The sequence below is a fragment of the Nematolebias whitei genome, chromosome 8 (assembly GCF_014905685.2).
Source record: "Nematolebias whitei isolate Nwh7 chromosome 8, NemWhi1, whole genome shotgun sequence".
NCBI classification, from domain to species: Eukaryota; Metazoa; Chordata; class Actinopteri; order Cyprinodontiformes; family Rivulidae; genus Nematolebias; species Nematolebias whitei.
Window position 1 is genome coordinate 48,183,195 of NC_056505.1, and position 11,744 is coordinate 48,194,938.

Consider the following 11,744-nt stretch of genomic DNA (forward strand, 5'->3'; position numbering starts at 1 on the left):
ACGTCCTTTTCAGGGACACCACCAAGTCATTGGTTCAGGTATGTTGACGACACCTGGGTTAAAATTAAATCTCAGGAAGTCCAACATTTTACTGACCACATCAACTCTGTGGATAAATACATCAAGTTCCCATGAGAAGATGTAAAAAATGGCAAGTTGGCTTTCTTGGACTGTGAGGTCTCAGTCTCTGATAGAGGACATTTGCAAACCGAGGTGTACCGCAAACCCACCCACACAGACCAATATTTGCAGTTTGACTCCCATCACCCTTTGGAGCACAAGTTAGGAGTCATCAGGACTTTGTATCACAGAGCAGACAGCATCCCCACTAGCTCGGGAGCCAGGCAGAAGGAGAAATCCTACACAAAACAGGCTCTAGAGCAATGTGGATATCCTAACTGGGCCTTCCTGAAAGCAGAGAAGAAACCCAAACAGGACTCCAGTCAGCCATCAGGTGAAAAGGAGAAACCCAGACACAGACCAGTGGTCATTCCGTATGTTGAGGGGGTATCAGAGAAACTGAGACGTTTATTTTCTAAACATAACGTCCCAGTGGCTTTTAAACCCCAAAATACATTACGGCAAAAACTGGTTCATCCCAAAGATCCAGTCCCCCGGCACAAACAAAGTAATGTTGTGTATGCTGTTCAGTGTCAGGAGGGCTGTGATCAGTCTTACATCGGGGAAACTAAACAGCCACTGGCCAAAAGGATGGCCCAGCACAGAAGATCAACATCATCAGGCCAGGACTCTGCGGTCTACACTCATCTCCAGGCCAGCGGTCACTCTTTCAAGGATGAAGATGTTCACATCCTGGACAGAGAGGAACGATGGTTTGAGAGAGGAGTAAAGGAGGCCATCTTTGTGAAAAGAAATCGTCCATCATTAAACAGGGGTGGAGGCCTCTGGGTTCAACTGTCCCCCTCTTACAATGCTGTGATTGCTAGTATCACTCAGCCCTCTGTGAATAGTAAACAGCCATCAGTGTGCTAATGACCCATTGTTAGGCTGATGGTCCTTCTTGAGCATGTGATCAGCTGGTTTTGGTTGTCAGCAGCAAACTGGTTGATCCACTCTGTGAAGGTGCTATTTAAGAGACTGAGCTGAAAACAGCACCTCAGACTGAAGAAGTCTCTTGGATGAGAGACGAAACGTTTCTAGATTTTTTTTGCTTTGTTTTGTTTTTTTGAATGTCCAGAGGACCAGATTGAACTTTTTTGGAAGATCTAGGTAAATTTCTTCTCACAAGACCCATGGAGCATGTGGAGGGGCAAGTCTTCAAAAGACTGGTCCTGACCCACATCAAAGCTACCATCGACATCAGCAAGTGCCTACCGCAAGGATCGATCAACAGAAGATGCCATCTCCTCTGTGGTCCACACTGCTCTCACCTACCTGGAGCAGAAGGACTCCTACATCCATATGTTCTTTGTGGACTTCACATCCACTATCAACACCATGATTCCTCAGACCCTGATAGACAAACTACTCACACTGGGACTAAGCCCCTCCATTTTCAACTGGGTTCTGGACTTCGTAACAAACAGACAGCAGTCTATGATGATCCACAACTTCTCCTTCTCCACCATAACCCTCAGCACTGGCTCCCCTCATGGTTGTGTGCTGATCCCCCTCCTGTTCACTCTGCTCACATATAACTGTACACCTACCCATCCAGGCTGTCATATTGTAAAGTTTGCAGATGATACAGCGGTGGTGGGATGCATCAAAAACAACGAGTCCAGCTACAGGCAGGAGGTGAAACACATGGAGAGCTGGTGCAGGAATAACAACCTTCACATCATTGTGAAGAAGACAAAGGAGATGGTCGTGGATTTCAGATGGAACAAACAACCCCCCACCCCCTCCCCAATATAGGAGGATCTGCAGTGGAAGTGGTCTCCAGCTACAAATACTTGGGTGTGCACCTGAATGCCAAACTCAGCTGGGGCAACAACACTATCATTGTTAAAATGGTATTGAATCGTTAAAATTGAATAGTTTTCTTTTGATACAATTCAATTCAATTCAAAAATACTTTATTAATCCCACAGGGAAATTAAGTGTTGTAGTAGCTCATCACCCTGGTTTCGTTTGAGTTGTTAGATGCTGATAGATGTAGGCAGGAAGGATCTCCTGCAACACATATGAAGAATCTGGCCACAGATCCATACACCCAGATCCAGCTTGCTGTCAGATCTGGTGGGCCTTTCGGTCCTCCTGGGCAGCAGGACTGCCTGAATGCTGGGTAGAATTCTTTCCTGAGCAATGGTCACTCCTCCCAGCAGTCTGCCGAGCTTCTCGTCACCACAGACAGACAGCTGAAGGTGCTGGGGGACGATCCCGGTCCTCCAATTGTCATGAGCCAAGTTTCCCACCAGCTCCTGGATCTCGGTGGTCAGGTACTTTGAGCACCGCTGCCAGTTTGAAAGGAGTTTGTCCATGGTGCCTCCTTTTCCACTCATTTGTGATTTGGGGCTGTAGTTGAAATATTTGAGCTTTTTAGATGTTAATCAGCTGCTCCTGGTTGTTAAAAAACAATTGTTGCCATGGTTACGCATCATAACAAATGCCCAAAAGTAAAACAATTTCAATAAAAATCCTCCCAGCTGTGCAGCATCTGATACCAGAGGAAATAATCATCCAAAAAAGTGGTTTACATCCAGAAAAAATAGGAATTAAAGTTTTCAAAAACAATAACTCATAATGAAAGTAACAGAGCTGCTCCAACATGCAGCCATCCCGAGCGGCACAATTCTAGAACCGTTACTATTTCTATCCTAATACTATTTCTATCCTAACTTGACCTGCCATTGTGTATCTGTTCTTCCCAAACCTAGCCGGTCGAAGCAGATGACCGCTTGTCCTGAGCCTGGTTCTGCTAAAGGTTTCTTCCTCATGAGGGAGTTTCTCCTTTCCACTGTCGCTTTCATGTTTGCTCAAGATGAGAGTTCTATGATGGAGTTAAATTCAAAGCAGTCTGCTCCTCAGATAAAGTCTTAAATTATTATTTTTATACATGGATGTTTCTGTTAACTTATTTTAACATATGTATGTTTTTGTGAGATGACTTCTGTTGTGACTTGGTGCTATATACAGTGCCTTGCAAAAGCATTCAGTCCCCTTGAACTTTTCAACCTTTTGCCACATTTCAGGCTTCAAACATAAAGATATAAAATTTTAATTTTTTTGTGAAGAATCAACAACAAGTGGGACACAATCGTGAAGTGGAATGACATTTATTGGATGTCAAACTTTTTTAACAAATAAAAAACTGAAAAGTGGGGAGTGCAATATTATTCGTCCCCCTTGCGTTAATACTTTGTAGCACCGCCTTTTGCTGCAGTTCCAGCTGCAAGTCTCTTGGGGTTTGTCTCTATCAGTTTTGAACATGGAGACACTGAAATTCTGCCCATTCTTCTTGCAAAAAAAGCTGGAGCTCAGTGAGGTTGGATGGAGAGCGTTTGTGAACAGCAGTCTTCAGCTCTTTCCATAGATTCTCAATTGGATTCAGGTCTGGACTTTGACTTGGCCATTCCAAGACCTGGATACATTTATTTGTGAACCATTCCATTGTAGATGTGGCTTTATGTTTTGGATCATTGTCTTGTTGGAAGATAAATCTCCGTCCCAGTCTCAGGTCTCTTGCAGACTCAAACAGGTTTTCTTCGAGAATGGTCCTGTATTTGGCCCCATCCATCTTCCCATCAATTCTGACCATCTTCACTGTCCCTGCTGATGAAAAGCAGGCCCAAACCATGATGCTGCCTTGATGCAAACCTTTCGGCTGCGCCCTGTGTTAGGGGTCGCCACAGCGAACTAAGACGCCCGAAGATTTGGCAGTTATTTTTACGCCGGATGCCCTTCCTGACGCAACCACAGACCACCGAGCTACCACAGCCCTCTGTGTGGAGCAGAGAGCTGCTATCAAGGACACCCGGAGTTGCAGATGGTGGGGGTTAAGGGCCTTGCTCAAGGGCCCAGAGTGGGACGAATAAGGGTGGGGCAGGTGTGGGTGCTTCACCTACCCCACCCACATTTTTGATGTTGTCGGTACTGGGGCTTGAACCGACGATCTTCCGATCACAGGCCCACCTTCTCTAACCTCTGCACCACCACTCCTCTCCACCACTCTAGCAGCACACATGAAGGTGGGAATAATCTTGGAGAAGCTGTGAGCTCCACTTTAAGGAATCAATTCGGCTGTTTCGAGTTTCCATCAGAGGAATATATACCAGCGAGACTTTAAAAGGCAGAAACAGCAATTCACGAGTTCTGCCTGACCCAAACTGTGGCCTTGATGGCGAACTTATCTCAACTCCTCCTGGCATGTTTAGAAAAAAACAAAGATGCTTTGTCTTTCTCCTCACCCCTCCCTTCCCCAAGGCCGTGGACATGTGACGGAACCTCAACCGAGCTGATGATGAATAACACCTCTTAACTGGACAATGGCTGAGAGGGGGGGCTCTGGGCTATGCTACGACTTTCTCTTAAAAATTCAATGTCTTCGCTGGCCTATATGTTCATGTATAACGTCTGTTTATGTTGCTTTGCTGTGGTAGTTTTTTTTTTTTTGATGCCTCAAATCGTGCCCTGTCTAGGACACGGAGTGGGAGATCTTTTTTTTTATTCCGTCTCGCCTCATGTTTTCTTCCTTTTTCTCATCTAAGCAAAAATATTCTGAAGAATAATAATGAGGGCCACGCTTTCATAGTAGCAGCTTCGTGCACGCCGTCCATCTTTCGGACAACTGTACGTACATGTTCTTGTTGTATCTTGGTTCAGTGATAATAAAGTTTATTCTGATTCTGAAACGTTTCTCCCAAAAGGAAACTGTCCAGATGACATGATTTAACCTTTTTTTTGTGATTTTTGCAGGTCTTAGACCACATTCTGACTTCACTTGTGAATGGATCTTATTTTTTCTGAAGGTCACTTGTTACATAATTGAATTTCTGTGGTTTCTAAGGCTTCTTGATGATGACACTAAATCAGATGTATCACCTTTTAATGACAAAATTCCTGTGCCGTATTTTCATATTTCATACTCACTGATGTTGGGACTGTGAATGGTAAGATGGTCAGTCTCTGCTGTCAAGCGAGGGCTCAAGTGGGTCACCATTCGGTCGATGCTCTTGACAACATCCATGGGGCCGTTCACCACCTAAAACCCACGGAGTGTGTCAGCATCAGCAGCACTCATCCACTCTTAATGACACTTCAAAATGACCATTGATTGCCACACACACACAAAGATTTTCAGTAGCGTTAGCTGTTTTCCAGAGTCTACACACAAACCTCAACAGATAGTTCTACAAGATGTTGCCATTGTGTGCTTAAAAAAAACATTTTGATTTCAGCGTGCCCATCTCTGAGCTCAGCCTTGGAGACAGAGCTGGGAGCAGAGTGCGGGAGGTTTGTGGATGAGTGCAGCCGTGGATTTTCAGAGTGCTTCTCATCCTTTGAGTCTGCGTTGAGGTGGCCTTGGTGCGCTAAGAGGCTGGGGGTGGGGGTGGGGGGTGGAGAAGGAAGGCAAAGAGCCGAGAGAAACACAGCTCTTCACAAAAGGCAATCGTCGTACGGATCCATATAGTCCACACATCAATAGTGAAGACAGAATTTAAAAAAAATATATATAAAAAATAAAAAATAAGAGAAGCAATATGTCATCAGTGAATGGAATTAGATGAAGATTTTCTGTCAAATACTAGAGTAAAAACTGAATGACTGAGTAATGTCAAAGGCAGATTTGAGAGTTTCAGTTTCGTATTTAAAGATGCATACTGTCCCCTAGTGGTTTAAAATTAAATAACACAACTCCCCTGGCAGATCATCCTGAGCATGTGCAGAGCTACAGGACAACCCAACAGTCTACCAAACAGGAACAATATAACAAATCTCATATTTTTGAATACCAGTAATTAGTAGCTTTTAAGGAGAGATATTTCTCCAGTTTTATCTTCTCTCACATATCAGACATCAGAGACTCTACTTCCTCAGGCAGCTGAGACGAGCTGGTCTGGGAAGCTCAGTCCTCACCTCCTTCTACAGGTGTGCAGTGGAGAGCATCCTGTGCTCCAGCATCAACGTGTGGCATGGAGGCTGCACAGCTGCAGAAAGAAAAGCTTTGCAGAGAGTGGTGAAAGCTGCACAGAAGATGTTGGAGTCAGCCTCCCCACCATCACAGACATCTACACCTCTAGATGCAGGAAGAGGGCCACCTGCATCATGAAGGACCCCACTCACCCAGCACATACACTTTTTGCCCCGCTCCCCTCAGGCGGGAGGTTGAGGAGCATTAAGTGTAGAACCACTAGACTGAGGAACAGCTTCTACCCTGAAGCTGTTCATGAATCCCTAAGGGGGAGGATCACTGTAATGGGGGGGGGGGGGCATTTTGGGGATGAGGTGTGCTGCCCAGAGACACCACGTGATATGCAGTGACTGGGGATTGAACCTGGGACTTTCGGGTCCCAAGCCGGCTGCCCTGCCTCTACACCATCTCGGCCCCCATATAGATATAAATACAAAAAAGGCTCCACTCTTTCCACTCGTTTCAAAATTCTCTGATTTTTGCAGCACTAATGAAAGCTCTGTTTACCTTCTCATTGTTTTTTCAGGTTCTTGTATTTCTTTTCAGGTTTTTTGTATTTATAGAAATAAATACAAAAAATAACCCCATACGTGAACTAGTATATTTCAGAGAAAAATTAGATTTGTGCCAATACGTTTAAGGCCCAAAGTTCCATCATTAATTTCATAACAATCTATGATCAGAAACAAATGTCCACATTTTGGTAAGAGCTGCTCAGTGTTTGTAAGTTCAGCTGTGAACTCGATGCATTCAGGAGGGACTGGAGAGAAAACCTTTGATTCTAAAGTGGTGAGAGACACAATGACAGAAACACCTCTGGTTCAATGGATCATTTGTAAATGTCCCCAACATCATGGTGGGAATAGGACAACAGTTTAGACATTTTACAGCTTAAAGGTCCATATTGAACATTATTTGGTAAAATCTCCAAATATCTTAAACCCTAAACTGAACTTTCTGTTGCTTTAAACTTTGAATCATATTTTTAATGTGAAGTGTGGCTGAACTGTAGAGCTCCAAACGGCCTGTGGTTACTCTTGGTGTTTATTGTAGACAACCCCCACCCCCCGGGTCGTTTCAGATTTTGCTCTTTTTGTACAACATGTCACTACCAAAAGTCTTAACAGATTATTCTAGACCAAACTGCAGTTTTCATGTATAATTTGCTTCTTTTATTACAAAGCTAAGCAACAAGATACAGAATAATTTATTTTTAATGAAATAGTAAGGATGCTTCAGTAGCTCCCTAATAATACAGATATTTGTACTAATGTTTTAGGCTGACTCATTAAACAGTTAGTTGTCTCATTCTTCATCCAGACATCATCTTTACCCACTTCTTCCTTTTCCAATCATGGGGGTCATTGGTGCCCATGTCCAGTTATCACTGTGTGAGAGGCGGGGGACACCTGGACAGGTCTCTAGTCCATCACAGGGACACCTGGGCAGGTCTCCAGTCCATCACAGGGACACATAGAGACAAACGAGACAAACAACCATTCACTCTCTCACTCACACCTAGGATCAGTTTAAAGTTACCATCAGTCTAACATACATGTTTTTGGTCAGCGGGAGGAAACCGGAGTACCCGGAGAAAACCCACACAGCACGGAGAGAACATGCAAACTCCACCCTGAAAGGCCCCAGCTGGGATTTGAACTGGTGACCTTCTTGCTGAGAGGCCACAGCTCTACCATCTGCTCCACCGTGTCGTCTGTCTCTCATGATGTTTTTCATATTTTCAAATGTTCCACTCGTTTCAAAATTCTCTGATTTTTGCAGCACTCATGAAAGCTCTGTTTACCTTCTCATTGTTTTTTCAGGTTCTTGTCAAATCATTTCCTTGTTTCCTGTACTGAAGCGTTCCAAAACACAAGACATAACTCGTGCAATAATTAAGATTGCACCCAAACCTAAAGAGTCGTTAGATTTATTCTACGTGCCAACAATAGTTGTTCCTCACAGAAAACACATCCCACATTGATGCAATCACCAGGTAGACGGGGGTCCCTGCAGGTCTGATGCTTTGGAAACATTTTACACCTCTGCCTTGAGCAGACCAACAACAAAACAGAAACATGATCAACTACTTTGCTTATTTTGTGCTACCTCCTTGATGGCTTGCCACTTGAGGGTATTTTCTTCACCGATGATGCTGTCGGCCACACTTATGAAGTGCTGGCTGAGCTCCTGGATGTTGTCGTGGCTGCTGTTGTCAGGACGGGCCAGCGGCTCAGAGGGGATGTCAGAGGTCAGTGCCAGCAGCTGGATGAGCGACAACATATCGGCCGGCTGCAGCTCCTCCTGTTGCATCTCTCCCAGGGCTTGCACTGAGACATTGAGCAGGACAGAGGCCTGGGCCAGGCTGCTGAGCCCTGAAGGCTGCTGGCCAAGAACTGGCTGAGAGAGGAGGACAAAAGACTGGACTCAGCACAACAAATGGTATGGTATGGTATAAAGTTTGTTCATTTTAAAAATACAAAACAGTTTCATAACTATATAAAAAAAATACAGGAGATTTAAAATGAAAGGCAGCAGAAAGAAGAAAAAATCTTATTATATCTGCCCCTTTTTTCAAACAATTAGTTCAATCGTAATAATTTTCAAGTAACAAATGATTTAATCCCATTTATAAAGGTTCAAAAATCAAAGTGGTTTTAATGATTATTCTTCAATATGTCATGTTGTATAATTAATTTATTCGCTACATTAGCTTCTGTTCTGATGACTGTATGTTTCTAACCATTTTTGGTAAAGCTCTTTTTGTCCTTTTTTAAGTAGACTAAGACAAATATGAATTGGAAAATGAAAAACATACAGTTAGTTAATATAACTTGATAACCAAATCAGATATTGTATCATAATCAGCTTATATAATCTTTTAGAAACGGTTGTCTGATGCAAGACAAACAGAGGTAGAGTTCGAGGTGCATGGTTAGAGGTGGTCTACCTGGCTCTGGTTGGAGAGCTTCATCAGTTGTTGCATAAAAGCAGAGGGCTGGGAGCTCTGGGATTCAGTCATCTCCTTCATCCTCACGTATCGCTCTGCACCAAAAATACCATCAAGTCTGTGTCAGTAACATTCTTCTTATGCTTTAGCCCCTGTGTGAAAGTTTATGTGCATTTGTCGGTTTGTTAGTAAAATATGCTGTAAACCATTTGGCTGATAATTTTGAACCTTTAAGAAAATGATCATTTTATGCACAGCTACAACTGAATAACTCTGAAGTCAACTCAATTCAAGATGGCCGACACAGTTGAGCAACTTTACAAAACACAAAATGACTCAGAATCAGCAACAGAGTTTTGCATTTCAGGCTTTTGTCTAAAACTTTGCCATGAACCATTACTGTCAACCCTCTTGTCTGTTAGTAAAATATTGTATTCATCACTGGATTAATTTTAATTCAACTTTGCATTAAACTAATTGCTACATGCACATATACACATGAGCACATGAGTGTGTGATTAAATAGGGAGGTATTAAATATGAAACCAGATGCAAATATTTGCTAATCTTTTTCTTATATATCAAAAATATCCTAACACAAAAATATTCACCTACAATGGGCTCCAGGTTGGTGTCAGTACGATCAAAAGGGAATTATATTCCCAGTTCCTTTTTACTTGAAGGTATTTTGCGCTTCAAAGTAACAATATCTTAATGTTCCTACTCTTTTCAGATTTAAAGCCTGCAAAATCTGCAGCAATGGAGCCGTATCAAGTAAGTCAATCAAGTTTGAATCAATAAAACCTGACATGGTTAAATTCTAACCAGAACTGATGACATGTCTACTTCAGGGGAAAAAGTTGTGGCACTGCTCCATTAAACATGCAAATATGCACATATTTCACATCTTTCTGTGGCGATGGCTTCATGCAGCAGGCCGCGGGGCGTCGGACCATGACCTGCTCCGCGTTCGCTTTCAAACCTCCAGCACCAGCAGCCTGCTGCTGTCACTGCTGGCAGACCAACTACTGGCCTTTCTAGACTATTGAGCGCACCTGAATATAAGCCACACCTGCTACATTTTAAAAGAAAATTACAATTTTACATACAATAAATAGGCTGCACTTGTCTGTAAGCCACAGGTCTTCACGTTGTAACATGAGACATTTACACAGAAAATTTATTTTTGTAAACTTTTAATTGAATACATATCGGTAACCGAACACATACCTACACATTTTTTTTAGTTTTTTGTTTCTGAACAGTGCCTGTGACACAGCTGATAAAAGAAAAATGAAGCTCATTAGCCCATCAAAAATCCATCACTTAGCTGCAGCATTGTATAAGTCACATGTGAAACATGGAGCGGCTTTAGTCTGGAAAATGCAGTATTTTCTACTGGAGCTTCATGCTGGCTGCTGCAGGATCGTGCTGCTAACAGGACCTCACTGTTAACAGAACCATTCTGCTGACAAGACCATGCTGCAGCAGGAACAGAGTTTTTATAACGTTTTAGTTTTAATTTATTTTCTTGTTGTGTATCGTTGTCTGTCTAAAACAGTCTCTCTTGAAAATGAGTCCTCGTGACTCACTGAGACCAACCTGGATAAATAAAGGTTCAATTTTAAAAAAAAAAGAAAAAATCAGCAAGACTGCAACAACCAACTGATCTTAGAGCGAACACGCGCGTGTGTGTGTGTGTGTGTGTGTGTGTGTGAGGGTGTAATGTAGAGGTGTTGGTGCTTGGAACATAAGCGATGGTTCTGAATTGGGTTGACAGGAAGCAGTGAAAGCCACCACACACACACTGATATGAACAAACACAGTCACTTTGTCTCTTCGCTGTGGGCAATAAAGAGCCCACAGAAGTGGCTCCTATTTTATCCTGCTTAAAGAGTTGCACAGCTTTTCATAAACTTTACTTTGTTTTATTGTTTGATTCATGTCCCCCCTGTGAAGATATTATTAGCTTAACGATCCATGATTTTGCTACACTGTGGAGTGGTGGGTTAGCACTGTTGCCGTTCAGCTGAAAGGTCACAGGTTGAACCTTCAGCTGGGACCTCTGAGTGTGAAGTTTTGCATGTTCTGCATGTGCACATGGGCTTATCTCAGGGTACTCTCATTTAACCACAGAGTTCAAAAGCATGCGGGGTAGTTAACTGGAGATGCTAACATAGTTGTGAGTGTGTAGCTGCATAACTTGGTGTGACATACAACTGTCAACCTTTCCAGGATGCCAACACACCCACGCAATACTCCCCAGCCCACCTAGCGTGTCCAATGACAGCTAGAGATGGACTCCAACTCCCCCACAGCCTTGAACACAAGTATTTTTGGCAAATGAAAGAATGGATGCATGTCATGTAAAGTTGAAGAATCTGTACCAGAATATTTTCAAATGACTGCAGAGTTTTCATTTCATGTCAGCCTGTGTAGCAGTTTGCACATGCAGGATGTGTGGCTCACCTCTGCTGCTCCTGCAGATGAAGGGCAGCAGGCTGGAGCATTCCGTCAGGCCTACAGGGGGGAGCTGATCTGTCCAGGCCTGCAGGGTCCTGCAGCCCTGCAGCTCCATCTGCTGGTGTGCTGCTGCTCACACAGTCATATTGTAAAACACACACGCACGCACGCACACACACACACACGCACGCACACACACACACACACACACACACACACACACACACACACACACAC

The 11,744-nt window shown here is 43.4% G+C and overlaps 1 protein-coding gene across 1 annotated transcript in view; it reads right to left on the bottom strand.

Annotated features, from left to right (window-relative positions):
* Positions 1–11,744, bottom strand: part of adgrd2 (adhesion G protein-coupled receptor D2) — a 275,891-nt gene that overhangs the window by 258,622 nt on the left and 5,525 nt on the right. Inside the window, exons 5-8 of the mRNA XM_037680772.1 lie at positions 11,514–11,639; positions 9,045–9,139; positions 8,204–8,494; positions 5,053–5,164 (exon numbers count right to left, since the gene is read on the bottom strand). Coding sequence (XP_037536700.1) covers positions 5,053–5,164; positions 8,204–8,494; positions 9,045–9,139; positions 11,514–11,639 — 624 coding nt within the window. The remainder of the gene's footprint in view (positions 1–5,052; positions 5,165–8,203; positions 8,495–9,044; positions 9,140–11,513; positions 11,640–11,744) is intronic.